The 22559-nt window shown below is 40.5% G+C and overlaps 1 protein-coding gene across 6 annotated transcripts in view; it reads right to left on the reverse strand.

Moving 5' to 3' along the window:
• ARID1B (AT-rich interaction domain 1B) overlaps positions 1-22559 on the reverse strand; it is a 330726-nt gene that overhangs the window by 42594 nt on the left and 265573 nt on the right. For all 6 annotated transcript variants that reach the window (XM_030448695.1, XM_030448697.1, XM_030448698.1 and 3 more), the window contains 2 exons: positions 19595-19922; positions 1616-1761 (listed from right to left, as the gene is read on the reverse strand). In XM_030448695.1, coding sequence (XP_030304555.1) covers positions 1616-1761; positions 19595-19922 — 474 coding nt within the window. The remainder of the gene's footprint in view (positions 1-1615; positions 1762-19594; positions 19923-22559) is intronic.

Genomic DNA, 22559 nt, shown 5'->3' on the forward strand with positions numbered 1-22559 from the left:
CTGAACAAAAAACCCTCTGTGAATCTTCCTTTAAACTGGTTATTCCTTAGGAATACATAAATCTTCTTAGGCAGGGCACTCTGCCATCTGTTTGCTGTTGGTTATTTTTGCAGCTCTGGGGGCCAAAGGAAAAGGGGGAAAAATTACTTCTGCTAATAGCAAAACAGAATTTATAGCACAGTTTCAATGCTCAGAAGTAATTTTATTTCAGCAAGCCAGACAAAACACATAACTACACAAACAAAACATAATATTACCTGGGACAGCTCTGGTGGGGAAAAAGCAAGCTATTATCTAATGGTCTTTTCAATAGCTTTTCCCTCGTCATCCAGATGGTGAAGTGTGCTGTCTGGACTAACCAATGGCTTCCAAGCCAGCACTAGAATAAACCTATTTTTAATTTCTTCTTTTTTTTTTTTCCTTATCTCTTATTGTATTTTATATTTTTTAAAATCTCCCTGATTAACAACTTCCTTTTTGTTTCTTTTGTGGATCAAAACCACTACCTTAGTATTCCTGAAAAAGAAGACACTTTTAAGTGTCTCAAGAGCAACTTCATTGCGGAAAGAAACTCACTGCAACACAGGCAAGATGCAATTTAAGTAGTAAGGCATTTCTAGAGAAATAAAAAAACCAAAACCAACTAAGAAAGAAAATCAAATCACCTCAGCACAACCTATCCAGCTTTCAGAAAACTTTGATGCCCCAACAATTAAAAAATGGCTAATGCAATCAGTAAAGCATGCACAAAACCCCCATGACTGGAGTATTTGGGAGGATCTGTTTCAGGGTCACTGAAACTCCAACCCCAATGAAAGAATCTATCTTTACTGAAGTACTGAAGTATTACTTTGATGGAAGATAATTGTTAGGAGTTCAAGCTGAATACCAACTAAAAAGCACATTTGCACAGAATTACATTCACCTGTCTTCACACACAAAGCTGCAAATAATTTTGAATCCACGAGTCATGACATGAAGGATAAATCCAGCTGCTACATTAAATACGCTATTTTTTTCCAAAAGGAAATTATGATTAATTTTCATACACTGATCTTTAAATAAGTAAATGAAGAGAACCTCTATATGGTCATATGAATTTTGAAAACAGTAAAGACGGTCTATCTTTTCAGAACACAGTCATTCTTTTAAATGCTCAGCTTCCAGCATCTTTAAGTCAGAGCAGGTGCCCATCTCTTATTTTTATCCCAGTACCACAATAAATATCTGAAATTGCAATCTTAGGAAATAAGGCACTGAAAAACAACAGTAGCCTGTTAACAGATGAGGTTTTTCTCCTTCCTCTTGCAGACACATACACACACATATATACATATACTTGCTAATCAACACCTTTGTCAAACTGGGGCTGAGCTCTGCTCAAGCTGCTCAGAACATTACACCCATCTACAAGCTGTGCAAAGGACTTAATGAAAAACGTATGAGTTACTGTACCAAAAAACATTAATACCTTAGCCTGGTTTCAAATTACTCCAAACTACACAGATGGGATGAATCAAATGAAGAAGGCTTTCCCTCTGCCACCAGCCCAGGGCTGGTACTGTTAAGCAGATTTATGAAGGAAGGCCACTGCTGAAAGGTTACCCACCATTACCTGTGGAACTGTTCACCATGTTAGATGCCATGCTGTAAGGAGGAGCCTGTGGGTTCATCAAGCCAGAGCTGTTGTTCATCGGCTGAGTGTAGGGGGAGCTGGATCCCATGATACCACTCTGATTCATGGCAGGGAAATTGCCTTGCCTACAAGAAGAAAAAGCAGACACACGATGCCTCATTATGTGCCCCATTGCTGAGGATGCTGTGGTTTGTCACAGAGTACATCTCCTGTTGTTTGCAAATAGCTACGGAGAAGGCAAGCAATTAGTTCATTTTACCTACATAGAGAGCTATTAGTCTTGAATTCATTACCTTATATCTGAGACAGACTTGGACCGAAAACAAATTTCAAGAGATGTATACAGTGTCTTTACACTTTTTCTGCAACCAGCAGAAAATTACAACTCGTATTATTTACCCTTTGAGTAAACATAGGATAAGTGTGATCAGGAGTCAAAATTAGAACCTAGGATTGACATAAAAATAGAAAAAAAAATTCTGTGACCTGCAATTTTAATGATGTAGATAACTTTGCCTGCTGTAGCTTAAAAAAAAAGTGAAATGACCAGAAGAAAAATAGGAACCATGGAACGTTTTAGATTTCTGTATCTGATGTAATCGCACACACCTTGATGCCTGCAAAGCACTTCCAGTGCCAAGGTGCAAAGGATAAATTCAATTGCATGTGAACATTTAGCTTGAGCATAACTTGTGACTATAAGAGGCATTCACACACACAACTCTCAATGAAATCATATACACCAAGCTTCCTGCTTCTCCATTTAAAAGAAAACAAGCAACAACACAAACCCCACAACAGATATCCCCAGTTGCTAGTTTTGATCTAGGGCCCAAAGTCATCGTCATTTATCAAATTCCACTGAAGTGACCAGAGATGTGACTGCAGCACTGAAAAATGTTCATCTTGTTATACATGCCATCTATGTCCAATCTTTCAAGAAAACATGTACATACTATAATTTGTTGAAACAAGAAATCCCATCAGAACTAATTTGGTTTTGAAAAATGATCACATATACATATAATGCTTTCATAACAGAGACTTCAGTTTATCTGGAACACTGCCTTGAATGAAGCCCTTTCCCAAATTATCCTCATCATCAGTTGTGAAGATCTGCAGACCAAGTATTTTTGAAGTCCAAGCCTGATGTACTCTTAAATTCTAATAAGTATCTAAGTAGGCTTTATACTTGACTTAGCAACGTCTACAGATTATCTGAGGCACACAGAAGAAAATAATCCAACCGAAGTTAGCAGAATAGCCCATTGTAATGCCTGACCCAGCTTCAAAAATAACTTCTTATTCTTTTAATCCATAATATAATTATCCACTTTTTACTGGCATAGTAGAAGACTGCACATATGCAGTAAGTATATGGATCTAGACATAAGTATGAAATAATATAAATAAAAGCACAGGCAAAAATATACTTGCTTCTACATACACAGCCTACATCAGCAAATACAAAACTGTTTCTTCAATGTACTCCCTGTAAGTCTATGCTGTTTTTCCTAATGAATAAGAAAGGAAGCAACTACCTCCTTACATACCTTTTGTACCTGTCTGCTTTTTTTCCTCATGAAAAACAAAGCTTTTTATGTTGTCCTACAGACAGGGAAAGCTGCATGACCTGGTAGCAAGAGTTTTGGTAAAAATTCTGTTTTTCATTATTATACAGTATTCAAACAAAACAGAAAATGCTCTAACCAACAACCCTGCATAACTTCAATGGCTCTTGTCTTCATCATATTCATGGCAGATTCTTGATGTAATTGGTAGAAATGGATTTCTTTTTTAGGAGGTACAGGAGAAAGACCATTAAAGCACTATTTGGCCTAATTTTTCTTGACACGTTGTGAAATAACTTCAAAGGAAAAGAGAACGTGTTATCTAAATAAAGGATCTTTTTCCAAGTCAGTTTTGTCCTTTGGTCTCTGAAGCCAAACTTTTCTTCACTCTTGCAAAGAGGCAAAGGCTTTTGTTTGATATGAAGGAGAAGACTGCCATACAATGTCATTTCCCTGATGAAGCTTGCTATGAGTAGTGGAGGGAAAAGATTTAAAATGCACAGTGGTGCAATGCTCCAAGGGAAAATTACAAAGGAAAGAAGAGAATAGCAGGACCATTTGGCAACAACTTTAAAAGATTTCAGTCACACAATCAAGCTTTTCTTATGTAAATACAGTATCTTAAACAACCCCTCCCCCCTTTTGCTGAAAATTGCTGTATTTAACAGATAAAGTTAACTGAAAAGTTACTTCTATGCTGGATAAGTGAGGTTCTTTTCATTACTGGGTGTGGGTACTAGTGAAGATGAACAAAGTGTGAAAGTGCATTTTTACCCTTTAAAAACAGAGTAATAGATTTTGAAAGGTTCTTTACGGAGGAAAGCTGGGATTCTGAAAAAGACAGAAGTCTCTACAGGTATCTATTTCTCTAATAGTCTTCTTTTGCTTTAAAAATACACAAGAGATAGGCAACTTGCAGGTAAGCTGAAATTGGTCCTGATCTGCTAATATTTCAATACTATTACTTCCTATACCATGTATACCTTCTACTATGGGGTAGTTCATTGTCTCAAACTGAGGTACAACTTACTTGACATTACCCACTACGGACATCAATCTCAATTACAGTTCATGAGAGCACACTGCTGTACAACAGCTTTAAATCAAAAAGTAGGAAACTATTGCCAGTTTAGATGGAGACTGGAAATTAAATAAAAGGAATATACCAGCTTTGGCCAGGACAGCAAGAAAATGACTGAAGTCTAAAAAAAATTACTTCCGTACTCAGAAAGACCAGAATGGCAGAACCTAATAATGAAATTTCACCTAGCAAGGCAAAACTTTTCCTTTCATCCTCCTATGTAATTCCACATTTGGAATGGACAGAACTCTCTAGCCCAGCAAAAGACTCAGACATCTCTGGCAAAACTTTGTCCTTCCCCAGCCCCCTGTCAAAGCCCTGACCGCAGCACATGTGAACTAATTCAGCAACACTGAAAGGTGACATCTTTCAAGAGTAAATGTTATTTTATCATGAGACTGGATCCAGTGTGCAGTACAGACCTCCTCCACGTACTGTTCTGCTCTATGAGGGTTTGGAATGGAAAGTTTTTTCAGGGAGAAATAATCAGGTATTACTTCAGCCTTTAATTCTCGCTCCACAGTGGGCCTCCTTTGAGTAAAGGCTGCCGACTGTGACAAATTGTGCTGCATCAGTGCTATAATATGAAGTGCAGTCCATTAAGAACAGAGCTGAGATCACCAAACTCATTTTGATTAACCTCCAGGTCACTAAACACTTATAAATATGTTACACAGCAGCTGCTAAACATATTTATATATGCTTAAGGTCACAGCATCATCTGTTGGTTCTTGGAGTTAAGTCAAAAATCTTATGTTTCCTTCTGTGCTGCTTTTAGTAAAGGCATATCTATCCAACATACTATTTAAGAAGTCGTTGTCTCAAAGCATTGTCTTCCTCCATTTTTATGGGAGGCTAAATAAAGCCCAGGTCTTACAAAAATAGCCTGGCACACATGTAGTGACATCTAATGGCAAAAATTCAACTGGCCAGCTATGAATTCTATACCAGAACCAACCCAGTAGAGTATACAATTTCATGGTATTTACCACATAAACACCAATGGCAGGGTGCTTAGGGATGACACAAGTGACAATTACGAATAATAGGAAGAAATTAAGAAAAGAAAAACTTATGCTGAGTGTAATGAAAAATATCTTCTTCATGGTGAGATGCAGTCAGCCTCTAAGGGAGCGAAAGAAACCTCAGTACTTGACACTTCTGCACACAGACAACACATTGGAACATGTAGTAGTTAAAGAAATCCTGCATCACATAAGAACTAGATGACCTGTCAGGTATTCTCCAGCTCTAACTCCTTCAATACTGTGATCCCAGATCATGAATGTTTCCCTGCTAAGAAGAAAAAGCAGCTGTGCTAATACAAATTTTGGATTATGCTGTCAATTTAAGCATCATCCTTAAGCCTACACATTTATTTTTTCAGCTTTACTGCTACACGTAGATCTCAAAGTACTGGACAAATGGAAGTGATTAAAAATGAGGAGGGGAGAATCTGCTTGCTTTTTGTGTTTTATTTACTCTGTTGGCAATTCAGTAATTCAAAGCACTTGCACTATGCCAGAGCCACTTGTTACACTTGATGAAAGGGCTGCCACCCAGGGGTACCTAGAAAGGCTGGAGGAATGCATGGAGAGGGACCTTTTGAAAGTCAACAGGGACCAGTGCAAGGTCCTGCACCTGGAAAGGACAAGTTCCCTGCAGCAGTGCCAGCTGGGACCTGACTAGGGGGAGCAGCTTTACTGAAAAGCCCCGGGGCGTCTTGGCAGATGGAGCTGAGTGTGAGCCAGCAGAGTACCCTGTCAGCAAAGAGGGCACACAACATCCCAGGAATTGTGACCAGGCACAGGAGGTGGAGGGAACTTTACTGGGTACTCATTAGACCTTATCTAAAGTTTCACGTCCAGTTTTGGATCCTCCAGTAAAGTGGGGATAAATTGGAATATAGCAGAGGGTCCCTTAGATGGTCACACCTTGAGCACTCACCTTGGGGGGCTGAAGGAAAGCTTTTGAGAGGAACCTAACTGACCCCCCAGCACCTAAAAAGAGGTCAGCAAGAATATGAAGATGGGCTCTTCACAGCGGGGCATGGTAGGAGGATAAGACACAATGGGTAAGAGTTAAAACATCCAAAGTTCAAACCTTATGTAAGGAAGCCTTTTTCCCCAGTGAAAATAGCCAGGCATCAGATCTGGTGGCCCAGAGGAGTCACGAACGTCAAACGCCTCTTTTGGTTTTCAAGACCCAACTAGATGAAGCTGTGAGCTCTCAACTGGGCCTGCTAATGAGGAGGTGGGACAATACATCTTTTTTCAAGGTTCCTACCAGCCCAAATGACCCTATGATTCTTGACTGTCAGTTTCATTGTGCTTTTGATAGCCTGGTGTCCTATCAGGTCAAATTCAAAACATTCCCTTTTGAGAAGGTTCTGTTCTGCTCTTTTGTTTTTCCTTAATTTGCAGCCCACATAAAGCCTAATCTGCATTTAATGTTTTCTCTGCAAAACAAGTAGAATCAGATCTAATTGTGTCTTTTGAGCTAATGCAGAAGACAATGCATCTGAAGAGAGGAGATGACACGAAAGAACTGGTCATCATTAAAAAGCAGAAGACAAACAAATTGTAAGAAAGAAGAGCACTGACAATACAAAGGTGCACACAAGTGGTAACAGCTGCCCAACAGTGTCTCTTACACTGAGCTGTCTTCCTTTAACTGGACATGAAATCACTACTAGGTTTCTGTGCTGTATCTGACTGTTACACAGAAGTTCCTCTGCAACCCTTGCATTTAAAACTTGTAGGTATGTGATTTAGTACCTCCTCACTGTTGCCATCTGATGAAGAACTGAACAAATCTGAACTACTTGGAAAACCGACTTCAGAGGGAGGTGTGGTTTAGCTGTGGACAATGGTAAAAGTGGATTATGCTTGTCAGCAGGACAAAAAATGAAGACATAGCTTTTCATTTGCCAACATGTTGAAACTCAAGTTTTTGCTGTGAACAGAGTGATCATGTTCTACAATGTTCTGTGGATTTTCTGGCATGCACCTGACACTGTTCTCATCTCAACCTAAACCTGTAAAATTGGTGCACAGCCTTTCATGCAATCAAAAAAAGTGATCCAGTTTCTGTAATAAGCCATGAGGCAGCCTCAGCACAGGCATGAGTGGAGCACTGAAAGGTGTAGGGAAAAGAAAAAGGGTTCAGAGGTGGAGAGTCTAAAAGGACTGCAGGTAAGAAGAGTCTGGGTCAGAAAAAATGGAAATGGAGGGGAGACCAAATAGAATTGAAGAATGAACAACAAGGGCTGGGGACATTCTCACTAGGTGCCAAAGGTTTTTAGATCAGGAGGATGACGATGGCTGCTCTGGAGAAGGGAGATGAAACAGATGCAGGAAAAGGAGCAGAGAGGAGCATACAGAGAGCTGCTACTCTCAGGGTAAACACAGGAAGGGTCCCTCCAGGAAAAACACGGAACCTCTCAGCCAGGTCTGCCTGAAGGAAGGGAGAGATCCACAGGAGAGCCTGGAAAGCCAGATGCTACCAGAGATGTGCCTTCCTGCAGCAACTCTACTCATGCACACAGCCATGAGGCAAGGTCAGGCTCTGAGGTGGCCACCTTTGCCAGAAGCTGTGTCAGTCCCAGTCCAGCAGTGTGGCACAGCGTGGCTATGCCAAAGGAGCAGTGCTGCAAGGATGAGAGCTGGGATGGGGCACACATCTGCCACAAAACTGCCAGTGAGACACACCTCACACGTCCTGGTGGCCACAAGTTTGCCTCAATTATTATTTGGGTACTTCAGCACTGTCCTTCCTGACCCTTCCTACAACACTCATGTAATGTTGAGGTTTCTCCCAATTATCCTGCCCTGAAAAATTCCCCTGTTACTATGAGCCTGCCACCTGAGCAACTGGCTGATGTGAAAAACAAAAGGCACACAAGCTCATGGAAGTTTGCCATTTCTGCTCCAGATCTTTAACCTACATCAGTTTTGCAGCGAATGCAATGCAGCACCTCAGGGGAGTAATTTGTGTAAACATTTTAAAAGGCACTTTTTTTTTTTAAATGCTGACATACTGCTAAGGTGGCTACTTGATTACAAGCTGTGAAAATGACTGCGTTAGGCTGAACTCACAAATCACAGTATACTGACCAAATTGCCCTGTGCTTATCTGTGCCAGGTCTGCAGCATGACAGTATTTCCTCTCTTTTAAATGTCAAAGTATGATTTGGGAGGTTGTTATTTAAACACACTGACCTGTACAATAACCAGAAGTACTTTATTTAAATCTGTCTTGAGCTGGACTAGCCTTAAGCACTTGTAATCTGTCATACTTTGACACCAAATGTGTTATTATAATGAGAGTAATAGACCCGTGAATGCTTTCTCCCTGGAGAATTTACACATAAACATGTGCATGCAGATACATACGCTCTTTTGTTACAGATTTTTCTTCTTGCTACATTATCAGCTCCCTTGGAGAAGTGAAACTGCTTATGTGGTCAGGTTATATGGGAGAACTGGAGAAGGAAGAGAGCAAGAGAAAATAAACCTCAACGCTGCTTACTTTGCTCTGATCAGAAGTTCACTGGTGTGCCTGTGCAATGTCCAAGACACACAAAATCTGAATATTGGCTTGAGTAGCTTTAAAACTGCATTAAAGAGTTCCCACATAAATAAAACAAACAAATCTAATATAAACATATCCGAAAGTTTAGGTATCCCCTCTCGTTAGCTGCTACTCTTAAAGTGTACTAACCTGGATTTGCCTTTCCTCCTCTGTTCATGGGAAAGCTTGCTACTCACTAAGTTGTTAAAAAGCAACCATGAAAGCTGGTGATATGACAGGTATTGGGTCTGCCACTGGGTTTCTTTCCATTTCACAAGTTAGAAGGAAAAAGAAAATTTTATACGTGTGTGTGTGTGTGTGTGAGTGTGAAAAGTGGAAGCCAGAACTCTGAAATGCAAAGCTTTTCTAAACACATTGTTTTTTTTCTGATTACATAATACTTATGTCTTTAGCATCATAGCTATTTCTTAGACTTCACTAAGAAACAATCGAGCAGGGAGAACAAACTTAAAAATCAGTCGTTCCTACCAGGATGATTCAATACTCAGCCTCTCAGAAAAGCAGCCACAAAAACTCACTCTTTGTTTACATGCTATTGTCATCACATTAACCATTTTTCTCATGAAAGTATATGCCCAATGGGCCTCAGAACAATTGGTGGTCATTTAAAGCCAAATAAAATGCAGGAGTGTCACACCACAACAAACACTGGAAGACAAACATAAGAAACACATGCAATTCATGACTATATTTATACTAATAACAGCACAACTACACAGCATTTGTGTTGCTGAAATCATGCTGAGATTAAAATAACGCTCCCTATCCTATTTTACAGGTAGCAAAAACTAAGGAAGAGATCAAAGATTAATAACGATCCAAACTATGGCCAGAAGAATAATAAAGTAGTTGAATATAGTGAGGAGAACATCGCACACGCCTGCAGAAAAAAAATATAGTAGGCTTTTTTTTTGTTTGTTTTTGCATTTTTTGGTTTGTTTTTTGGTTTCTTCTTTGCTTGTTTTTTAGGTTGCAGCTATTAAATGTTTTTATAAATCTCCTTTTGTGTTAAGCAAAGTTTTTTTTTTTTTGGTCTGCATTTTGTCACCAGTCTCCAAACCCACAGGGACTTCCTGAAATGCCTTTACTGCTCAGCATTCATACAACTGCAGCAAGCTCTCCGAATTTGAATTTATTTGCATAAGAACAAATTAAGCCCTTTGTACTCAGTGCAGTATGAACTGCATGAATACAATATAACACAGAACTAGCCCGCCAAGTCAACTGGCTGGTAGTCCCATCAAAACTCTGCTCTTAGCGACCTCTGTCCACCTTCCTGACAATGTGGACTTAAACAGGAGCTCCAAGGGCAGCAGCTTGTATACACTGTCCCCATCAGACAAAATATCTAAGCAGAGTAGTAATAAACAAAAGAGGGCTGCTGCAGTCAGCCTGGCAAGCAGGAGCATGCTTGAACTGGGTTTGTAGAGAAAAAAGAAATCTGTCCTGTATGGCATGATGCATCAATCTGAACCAGAATGCCAAGAAGGGTGATTTATCCTGGTGTGACTCGATAGCAAAATGGGAATGACTCATATGACTCTCTCACTATGCACCTTCTATTTTTGTGCATGTTTAAAAATAGCTATATAAGAAGTCGGAAGGCCCTATGAACTCTCTCCCAGACTGATTTCTCTAAAGTGGGTAAGAGGCTGTTCCCAGCACTTGAACAGCCAGGAGGTCACCAAAGCGTGGTGCTGAAAAGCTGCAGGAACTAAGGACACACTGCCTGTTTCATTAATTCAATTTCTTCCAGTGGGGCACTGCCTCTGGAGAGGCTTGACCCATGTGTTCCCTCCTCACCCACCTGGGCATGCAGACCTCCTGCCACCTCTCACCACGTTCTTACCATGTTCAGTCTTGTCCTCACACCATTTCTGAGCACCACTGCAGCTCCACGGAGCTCAGTGTGCTGGCAACCGACTGAAAATCTAATAAAATCCTGATCGTTTCATGCCAGCTCTTCAGTGTATCTTTTCACAGTAAAATGTCATCTGGCTGACAGCACACTGAATGCAACAGCATCTGCAGCAAGCATGGTGAGGAAGTTCTCCAAAGGGGTTTCCCAACAGACACATTTTCACTTACCTAGCTTTGCCCAATAGCCTGGAGCTGTTACATGTTTATCAATATTATTACTACCACAATTACCATGAGTCTCGTCACTTTGGCAACCCAGACAGTTTCACAAGAGCAATGTGGTGCATATGTCAGCATGGTTTCAGCTGGCTTTCTTCATCTTTGGCTCAGAGGGTGCCTGAAACCTACTGTGGCAACTGTAACAGCTATCTAATGTGTCAGTGAGGCTGCTGGTCATCAGTAAAAACATCTCATTCCTGTTATGTTACTATTTAATATAATACTTAAAAGGTTACTTGGAAGTCTAGTTAGAAACAAGGCTCCCATCTGAACTTGATCAATACAGTGAAGGGTTCTTCCCATTCTTAGAATCATAGAATTTTCAAGGTTGGAAGGGATCATCTATTTCCAACCACCCTGATAGGGGCAGGAACACCTCCCACTAAATCAGGTTACTCAGAGCGCTGTCTTTAAAAACTTTCAGGGATGGGCCTTCCACCACCCCTCTGGGCAACCTGTTCCACTGTCTCACCACTCTCATGGTGAAGAACTTCTTCCTAACATCCAATCTAAATCTACCCTCCCCTAGTTTGAAACCTTTGTCCCCCTAGTCCTGTCACTACCTGACATCCTAAAAAGTCCCTCCCCAAATATTCTTGCAAGCATTATTTCTCATATTTCACCAGGAAGCACTGCTAAAATTGTTTAATTTTCTCTCAACTATCCTTAAAAAAACTGCTTTAAAGCCTGAAATCTTCCTACCATTTTTTATTCCTCTCTCTTTCTGTCACAAAAATCTTAGGCTGCTCAATCACAGTCTTGTACTTGCACAATGCATGTGCCAGATCACACAGAGCAGTCAGAGAGTCAGAGCAGTCAGGGAATCTGCTTTCTTCAGGAGTCCCATTAAGCAGATGGCAATTCTCCTGATTTGTTTTGTTTTTCTGACTAGTGCTGTGATTTAAAATAGTAGATCTTCTGGCTATTAGGCAAAGAGACAGACAGTGTGAAAATCCAGTTTTCTCATCTGAAACATTTCATACTACCTGAGAAGGCATACACAATCTGAAGTCCTCCCCTTTTTCACTTGTACAGAATAACAATTAAGGAAGTACTGTATTATTAATGCTTTAAAGATCACCTTTTGAGATACAAAATTTCTACGTAACATCCGACGCTGAGGCAGATTGTCAATAAACTACACTGCAGCTTTGTTTCAAAATAATTAGTACTTCTGTTGAGTGCAACAGATCTCCAAAATAATCAAATCATGCTAAAAAATTATCCCGACACAATAATAATCACATTAGAAGTGTCTCCAAGATGAATGAAAATTCTCATTCATGACTGAAAATCACCTTTCCTTTCCAAAATACTCCAGCTTTCACAATTTAAGAATGGCTACTCTCTGAAGCAGGGAAGGAGTAGCACTCTTGAGGTCTGTGGTTAATCTCAAATGGCACGAACAGCATACAGCAGTCTACTTGATTGATGAGTAACCAAAAAAGAAAAAAGTGCCTCCCCAAATCACTGGTTGCCTGCACAAGCTCTGCAGCATGGTGACATCCAGGGCTCCAAAATGATGGATTTACCTTTTAGTGAAACAAAATTCCAGATAAAAATGTATCTCTCTTAGTCTCCCACAAGAAATGGCTTTTGTTAGCTCAGCATGCAAAGTTTCTTCCAATCCTTTTATGATTTCATCAGCAATTTTGAGCTGATCTTTGAAATGCATCTCCATTTAAAAAAACATAATCAGAAAAGTGTGATTTCCAGCTCCTCTCCCTTTACTATAATAAATACATAGAGGCTAAGTTGCACTTCACCCCTCCTAACACATTGTAGAAAAAAGCCAAATATGGTTCTGCTTTGAAAAGTGAAGCATGAGGAAAGGAAATGCCCTCTCAAAAAATCAGCTTAATATAAACTACTATTTCTCAAGAAGTGGGAAGAGGCATGGGTCCTTTATATCAAAATACATCAGTACTAGTTAATAGTTCCCTGAGAAATTATAGCTAGAGTAAGCATTAATATTTGGATTTTAACCCCTCAAATCACAGAAACTTGACGCAGAGAGAAAAAATTCCACCCATTACTGAAATGCTACCAGCCTCAAGTGCAGCAAGCAGGGCAACTATTTGGGGTTCAGCAAAACACTACACAGTCATTTAAGTCAAAAAGCAGTAACACTTCATCCAGCTGAAACTGTATGTGGACTTCTTTTATTATTCTGGAAGCTAAACGTAGTATCTTGGACCACCTGGATATTCGAAGAACACTAGCAAAACACAAAGTGCATCACATTTCAGGGTGATCCATCAGGATCCCTAAAGGAAAGCTGAAATCTAGGAATGTCTGGAGGATCAGGGTAGAAGGAAAAAGACCAGACACCTCGAGAATGGAGAATTGTGAATGGCCTGAATTTGAACAGGAGTAACTATTTCCCTGTGACTGAATGTTAAATAAAAGACCCAGCAGTAAGAGCCTTTCTGCTAGGGGCTTATTTCAAAGGCAACAGATAATGTACCCAGGCACTGGCTCCAATTATGGCTACCAGTCCTATCTTAGCCTAGTTTACTTTGGGGATTTCACAGTTGGCAGCCTTTCATCTAGAAGTAGCCTGGTTTGAATAAGCAAAGAAACTTGAATGGGTACTTAACCTTCCTGCACTCCACTGCACTTCCCAGCAGAGAAGAACAGCACCTCCAAGCTTAAGGGGAAAAGGGAAAACAATGGAAAATATATACTCTCTCCAGGGATTAAAAGACTGCAAGTTTTACTGTAGTGCTTCAAGTCTTCCAGCTACCTAACTACAGCTTTTAAAATCACAATCAGAAATTTAAACTCAAGTTTCAAGCTTAAAAGGGCCTGACTGGAAAATACTGCATAGAGATTGACAGGCTAGGATGTAAAACATCGAAAAGAGTTCTAGTTTGTATTTATATTATTATTCTTTTAAAAAAATTTATTCTCCATTTCCACCTCGTTCTTTTTGCTTGTGACATTTTAATGCACCATGTCCATTACTATATTTCCTCACCAGTACTTTCTAGTCCATCTGTAGTGCTGCATTACCCTGCTGTTGGAGAAAACAGCATGGAAAAAGTGCTTTGCTGGCACCAGCGACATGGACTATGAATTATACATACATAGCAGGAGAGAAATGCTGATGGAAAGTTAGTCTGCCTGCATGTGTGCAAGCATGCATGTAAGCACACACAGAGACTTAAAGGAAAACAGAATGCACATTTTAAATTCATTTACCCTACTTCTAATTGTTTCTCTGCACAACAGAAATTCTCTAGAATCAGTGCAGCTTTTATAGGTCAGTTTTAGAACAGAATGAAAATTTACCTAAATTCTTCTGACCTCATCACAATAAGGCTGTACTATCTAACCAGTGCTAAGCAGTTTAGAACCAGAATCACATTCTAGAATGCCTAAAATTGTGTTAAAGCAATGCAACACCACACATTACTATAGAGACTGAGCACCACTTCTCAGGTGGCATGGGGAGCAGCAGACAATAATGTAAATATCCACCTCAATTTAGCAGCCCAGTGACCAGGACTGAGAATGGTCTGAGCTTGCAAATAGATAAGCTGGATCCCAATTCCTCAGTAATATCCTTAATAAACTAGTATATAGTCTAAATTATATCCTCTAGAATCAATGATGCTCAATTCTAAATTCAATCAAACTGTCAAAAAATTGCTTTAATTTACAAAACTGCAACATGCCATCCTGAGAATCATGTTAAAGTACAGTACACTGAGGTCAAACATTCTGCCTTCAAAGATAGACTGCTCCTCATGTAGGCACATCAAAACTCATTTTACAGTTATCAGTTCAAGTATTGATAACTGTAGCTGTACCAGCAAGAGGCTCATTTTAACATGCAGTTAGATGTTTATTTACAGCCAGCTAGTACTGAATTATGTTTTCCTAAGACCACACTGCTAACAGTATGTAAACCAGCATATCTGCAACTATGTTTTTACTTTTCCATATACTTCAGTGACACTTTCAATGGTTAAGACATGCTCAGAATGGCACTCACTGATAAAAAAAACGATGCTGTTGATGACACATAATGACACATACCTAGCTCCAAAAATGCCTGTTGACTTCAGGAGTCAATCTATTAATCAGTTTTCAGAAGTGTGTACTGGGTACTTACTGTAGGAAACAAAAGCTCACAAAGACTGTACAACACATAGTCCTGAAAAGTTTTAAGTTGGGCATCAACAAACTGAGAACTCAAAAATGGGCTGGTACTAGAAGATACCAGCCAACAGAAGCTAAATTCACTGCCTTTCACATCAACAGGGAAAAATGCTTATATTATTCTCTTAAAACTGTTAGCTTTTACTGAAGGCTTTCTGTGTTGCACATCTGCATAGACTCGTAATACTTACCTACTACTATAAATAAATACATGCGTTGTTGTAAGAACTACAGAGTGATACCGACTTTTTTTCCTTTTTTTTTTTTTTTTTTTTTTTTTTTTTTTGAGCCACCTGGTCCTTCCGAGGCCTCTACTGGGTTCAAAGCTCCAGCAGTAGAATAAGTCCTTGGGTTTTTTGCAAACACAAACCTAAGTTATGAGAAGTCTTTCCCTGCAATTCAGTGGATATATTAGGTCTCCAAAACACAGTCCTTACCAGTCAATAGGCGTGTTGAGACCAAGACAGAAATAAAAAGGAAAACACTCTTTTACAGTTCCTTCACACTGCCTTCCTAAAAATAAGGGGAATTACTACAGAGGGCATTGGAGAGTTATTTAGCATTGCCTGGTGTAAACTGTTACCCAGAGCAAGCTTAAAAATCCTGGGTAGTGTGAAACCACAGATAGTGCCAGTTCAATAAAGAGGTCTGAAAAACACCTTTCTTTTCTTTAGCCTGACATGCTAGATACCATCTGGGAAACATTCGCCTGCATGTGTAACACAGACTAGCACATCTACCATTAACATAGAGCAGGCCTCAAGGTGAGGTCAAAGGCTAACTGAAATGGTGTAAACCTACTATCTTTCACAGCCACTTCTTTTATTTATATGATTTTTTAATCTTTTCTAATTAAAAGGGTGGTGGTCTGCAATTAAGATGATACCTAGGTACAACTGGCCAGCACTCAGATCTTGATCATTCAGTCCTGGGTAACAAACATTGATTTTTCTGCCCCAGTGGAAGTTATTTCATTCTAATGCATGTCATTTAAATTCATTTTCGATAGCTGCTTGGCAAGACAGAGGCAAACCAGTTTGCTATGTCTAAATGAGACCCCTGAGCTGGTGAAGGATGGATCCTGTGGATTAACAGCTGAAGATAAATTTCTCTCCCCCCTTGATACTTGGCTAATGAGTCAACAAGTTGACCTTGAAGAGGATCACAACTAATTTGTACAGAAATACAGCTGTGTAACCATGACTCTGACACAATAATTTAATTTTCTTCTTAATTGTACATAGAGGGGTGTGTTTTACAGTAATAAAAATCCAACAGTTTTCAATACCACAGCCAAATCTTATAAACTAAAGGGATTAAAGGAAAAAGGCTGGACACCACTGATGCCCTTTGGCATAAAACAGTGGATGTCTTTCCAGTTAGATGAAATAGTATGGTGCAAGTGCTCTCCCATTTTGCTTTTTTGCTTTTGAACAGGAGAACCAGTAGGCTTGTGTTTTTGTTTTGCTTTTGTTTTTTGTTTTGCTTTTTTTGGTTTTTTTCATATGCACATACATGAATGATGTTATTAAGGAAAAAACCAATCAACCAAAAACTGCTACAGAAAACTGGTAATTACAACTTGTTTATCATTATGAAGGCAGCAGTAATGTTGGTGTTACTGATATCCTACTGAGGTTACAAGTGAAATAACATGATGGTAGGCAAATCCATGAAACTTCAACCTCAGGTGCTCAGACCTGGCTGTGAGTGAGTCACAGTCTGAGACCTAGTGTAGATACTCTCTCCTGGTCCTTTAAGTTATGATATGGTTACAGAAATCACAGTGGGAAGGGCTATGGTGAGAGAACAGTAGCTTCATTTCAGATGAACGTTTTGCACTGGATTCATAGTGCTCCTAAAATTTGTTCTAGTCACTAGTTGAGATTTTTCAAACCCATGCTTAATTACAGTGTAATAAAACTTTCTTGCAAATCCCACTATAAAGCCCTGTCATCACTCTTGCAGTACACCACCTGTCCCAAGGGGATCATAGTTTAGGGGGCTGCAGCTAACCACCCAGGCAGCTATGACAATACCACCAACAACTCAAGAAAATGGTGTTACACAGCACTGCCGTGAGACAAGAACACTAACAGAGACGGGAGAAAGATGACGCCTGGGTCAGGGGGATGAGGGATTTCATTCCTCCTTGGTAATAAGTTTCTTCCTTTCCTTCTCAGGTACAAGAAAATAGCCATGCCAAAAGCTATGCCAGTGTGTGAGCGAGTGACATGGAAATCTGCATCATACTGTCACAGTGGTGTTAGTAAAAAGAAAATAAAAAACTAGAATCTCCTTGATGATGCAAGTATTTGAGCATCTTTCACATGATTTTCATATTTCTTCAGCAGCCTCATGGCATGTTCACAAACATTAAAAAAAGCTGCCAAGGTCTCACACCAAGTCCAGTTTAAACTGCTACCTACCCATACCAGTCAGGATGGTGCATCAAGGAACCCTGAGCATTACCACAGTTGGGATGTTCTGCAGAAAACACAGGGCACCCCCCAGCCACAGAGTGGCTGGAATAAGCAGATGACATAATATATGGCGGCCTAAAGCTGAATAAAACAACAGCCTCTTTGGATTTGCTCTGTAACACAAATAGGAATCACTGTCAAGTACATTCCTGCCATGTACAAGTATGGAAGAGTTGGAGAAATAGCCAAAAGCCATACACTTTCTCCCCCACAGTGGACTTGAGATCAAAGAGGAAAACAGTGTGCTTGCAATCCCCTGGCATCAGAGGTGTAATAGGTTTTGCTCATTTTAAGTTCATAAATAGTCCTTTTGTCAGTATTTGCAACAGAGAGTCTGCTCAGCCCTTCCATAGGGTACTGCTACACCAGAATGGGCAGTATATGAGGGAAAGGCTCTGATATGGTACAGTTTTGCCCAGGCAAGTCTATTCTTGCTGTATGCTGTAAAGACTATCAAAGAGAGTTTTTCCTTTCGTTACATGATTATAAAGTGTTCTTGCAGCTTCACTAATGGCCCATTTATTCCTTCGTGCCTGACCTATCAGCTTACACCCTAAACCAGACAGACAGAAGCAGATTTTCATAAATCCTACCAGACAGGTCTTTTAAAACAACCAACACAAGCAAGAGACTGCTGGTTCACAGATATCTGCTGGAATATGGCCTATTTCAAGGGAGAGTGGTACAATTTTACTGAACAAGAGCACAAAGTACACTAAATTTATTGTTATTGTTTTAAAAGTTTGCAACTGCTTAGCACTAGAATACACCTGCCCTCCAAACTTGCAAAACAAGAAAGCAACAGATAGAGGAACAGAGGAGCGATTTCTAGTTTTAGATTTTGTCTTGCAATTAGAGCAAATCTAGTGTCCACCAACGCTGGTTGTGAATTATAAATACCTGTATCCCTATACGTTCATCTGTGTATGCATATGCATAAATACATGCAAGATGCTTAATACACACACATAAATATGCCCACCAGAACAGAGCAACCAGCTTTGTGTAATTCTCAAATGTAATGGAACTTCTTGTAACAGGTAAAGATAATAACTACACCAGGAGTTATTTGAGTGTAGGGAAATGTGGAAACTACTTAATGTGAAAATTTTCCCAGAAAATACAATTTCATTGCCAAGTACTCAGGCATCTTCAGAATAACCATGGACAGAAAAGTGCTTTGCCCAAATCCATGCACAAATGGCAACATGCAGTTATGCTGCCTAAAGAGAAGAAGACAGATGATGGCTCCAACCTCTACAATCCTGTTTGCCTGTTGTCTCTTAAGGATGCGTAAGAGGCAGTTATGAGCTCCAGATAACTACAGATTGCTTTAATGCCTCCTTCTGCCTTTCTCCCCCAGCTGCTTCCCTCAGTCTACCCTCCTCTCCCCTTCTGCATGCCTGTGAAGAGAGCAGCCATCAGCACTGTTGATGACAACGTGGGCTGTAAATGCAGGAGTTGATGGGCATCTTCCTTACTCTCTGGCAGAGGCAAGCTGTCAAGGACATGCTGTCTGCCTCTCCAACAGAGCTAAAAAACATACATCCAGCTAAACAATTTTAAGTTGCTGAAGGCCTGTTTTTGATGTGTAATGTCACTGCAACCCTGTGGGTTTTCCTAAAGCCTACAGTACCAAGAACCAAATTGGAAGTGGCCATCATCTCCATTGTCACAGCTGCTTCTTCAGAAGATAATTCAAACACATGGTAACATGATGCCGCCTAAAGTTTAAGCAAAATATTCTTCCCACATGCCATCTTATCCCAGAGGTAAGGGCACAGACAGAACATGTATGCATATACATACACACACACATATATATAGTAGCATATATATATATGCTTCAGAAATATATATATGATTCAGAAATTACAAGAAAATAATTCCTCCTGGTTTAAACTCTTTTCACCTGGATGCGTACCTGCTCTGAGCGGAGTTTGCAGCAGCCTGCATCACTGCAGCAGCCGCCTCCTGTGCCTTACGGTTCACAGTTGGCATGGGTGGGCCCATCCCAGGGCCTCCCTGCTGAGCCATGCCAGGAGAATTGGGGGTCATACTGCTCATGTTTCCAGGAAATGGTCTGCTCTGCATCCCAGCTGATGGCATCCGTCCCAGGGGCATGGTACCACAAGGCTGGCTTGGCCCCTGCCCATGCATCTGGCTGTTGGCATTTATACCCATGCCAGGGCCTGGGCCACTGTAACTTGTGTTGGGCACGCCACTGTACGTCGGTGGTCTGGAGTAGTTTCCTGCACAAAATGATAAAAAGCACAGAGAAAAGCATTAAACTTTCGAGATAATATTCCTATTTAGGAAGTCAGCAGCTGCAGAATGTACACATGTTGCAAGTAAAGTGAATCATGCTGGCCTCAAAGTCAGAGCAACTTTTTCCCCGTGAGGACAGACAGGCAGTGGAACAAGCTGCCCAAGGAGGTTACGCAGACTCCCTCCTTGGAAGTTTTCAAGACCCAGTTGGATAAAGCCACAAGTAACCTGCTTTGATCTTACATCTGACCCCGATTTAAATACAAAGTCAACTAAAAACAACTCTCGAGCACCCTTCCAAACTGAATGATCCTGTGAACCTCATTCCCATGTATCCTCAAACATTTTCTGCCTAATATATGTCATGGGATAACAGCAAATACAGAGAAGTACAGCCTCCAGAGGGTTAACAACAAAACACAAAACCATCTTATGCAGTGAAGACCTATGTGGCATGTAAGAAATCCATTACATAAGCTCAAGGGAGAATCTTATTTTTGTAATTTCATGTTCTCATTCTTCATTCTCCTGTAATTGCAGCAACAGGCTATTCTCACCATCTTCTTGCTCCTTACCATTTATGTCAGAAATGCTTTGGCAGAGACTGGTGAGGATGGCTGCTGGGCCTTGAGAAACAGTCCTGCTTCCTCCTGCCCTACCTTGCCTTCCTGCTAAGTTCAGAGTTGCCTGTGCCAGCAGAAGGGGTGGTAGCTTACAGTGCACCTTCTCTGGAAAAAGCAGTACTACAAGGAGGCTAATATAAACAGGTGCCTTCTGAAGGATGGCATGAAGGTTGTCACTGGAGAAAACTGCTCCACTTGCAGCAGCTTAACTCATTTGGGTGTCAATTTTCCTATCGTGCTGAAAGCTCGAGAAAAACTGAGTGTATAGCATCCAGTGCTACAGAAGCAAACCCAAGCAGCCTGAGAAAGAGAGGGAAAAAAAGCAGGAATATGACAGAAAAGTATTTTAGGAAACAGATCACATTACACTACTTCAGTCATCAGTTTTGACTTGTCTTTATTTCCATCTCATCCAGATTAGTGGAAACACGACCCGTTCCCTCCCTGTGGGATGCCACAGAGCAGAGTTTCCTGACTGCTCTCAGATATTCCCACGCTCGTTCAAAGGCAGCAGCCCTTGGACTCTTCCTCTGAACGTGGAGATCAGCCACGACTCTCCTCAGGCCTCAGCTACCAGGCAGAGGAGTCGGTGGCATGCAACTCCTGTTTGTATTTAAAATAACTACATTCATCCATCATTTGAATGCACACATAATTAATTCATTTGCTCCTGCTGCTGTGCTTTGGCTAATCCTCCCCTCCTCCCCACCTGGTAACTGACTCACTCTGCTACAAGTTCTTCTCTGTAAGAACGTGCGAGACTTACGCTTCTCAAGGAGATGGAGCAACAATTCTCTTATGTTTTAGAAACCAAGTTTCTGCCTGGGGGTCTTGACAGAAGGATCCTGAGTACGTGTTTCAACAGAGATGAAAGGCTTCAGATTCAGCTTTATGCTGACTTCAGATTGCCCTGTCACTTCTCCTCCTCCTTTAGGCTCAGCTGCTGGCAGCTGACTATTTTCTGTTCAAGCCTCTAGCTACTGTTTTGGTTGCCAAGACCTGCTCAAGCCACAGTTCTGATCCAACATTAGTGGCCACGAACTGAAGGGTTCAGTACTTTCATACTGCTCTGCTTAGTGCTAAAGGTTTAACATGTAACTCTAAAAAAAAACGTTGCTCTGGTTTTCCAGTTGCTTTGTGCAAAAAAGACGCTGTGCAGCTCGATGGTGTATATGTGCATTCAAAGATTATGCACAGCCAGTTAACACATTTTATGTACATGCTATTAGTAACACTGCTTCCCACAGTGAAGCAAATTCCCTCCTTAGACAGCAGACCTGATATCCATAATCACTGGAAACTACTGTCAGTCCAATTTACATAAAGCCAATTTGTTTTGTCAGTTAAGGTCTATGAAGTATGGTTCAGCAGTGTGTTTGGAAGAAGCAAAGACCAATGCTAAATAATATTGCTGTTTTGAATCAGGACAAAAATGAAAAAAAATATCTCGTGCTTTGGCTTCCTCAGAATAAGCACAACACATTAAAAACAGTAGAATCTTCCCCACAATAATATATGGCTCAGTTAAAATAGCTCCTAATCATTTATCTCCAGGGATACACGTCTAAGAGCCGCGGGAAGTGGTATCTTTTCAGTAAGGAAAAGAAGTTTTTTCCATAGGTTGTTTTCCCTAAGCATTTCCTCAATACGTAAAGTACTAAAGTACTAGCTATTCTTACACCTTTCCCAGACCACAAAAAGAAAAAAAAAAGAAAAAAAGAAAAAAGAAAAAAAAAAAAGGCAAAATAAAAGCCAAACAAAATATAAGAGGAATTGCCAGGAATGAGGAGTGCCATCTTATTTCCATGTTTCTCTAATAGATTAGTAATTTGTTGGCAGTGGCTTTGACAGAAAACAGATGGATGCAGCATTAAACACAATGAATGCAGCAGATGCTAGGCCAGCCCACATCAGCTGGACGTGTCAGGCAGCCAAGTCCAAGAGCCTACACTTTTCAAGTGGGTACCAGCCTGGCAACAGCGGCTGTACAACACTACT

Source organism: Calypte anna, chromosome 3 (assembly GCF_003957555.1).
Source record: "Calypte anna isolate BGI_N300 chromosome 3, bCalAnn1_v1.p, whole genome shotgun sequence".
Taxonomy (NCBI): domain Eukaryota; kingdom Metazoa; phylum Chordata; class Aves; order Apodiformes; family Trochilidae; genus Calypte; species Calypte anna.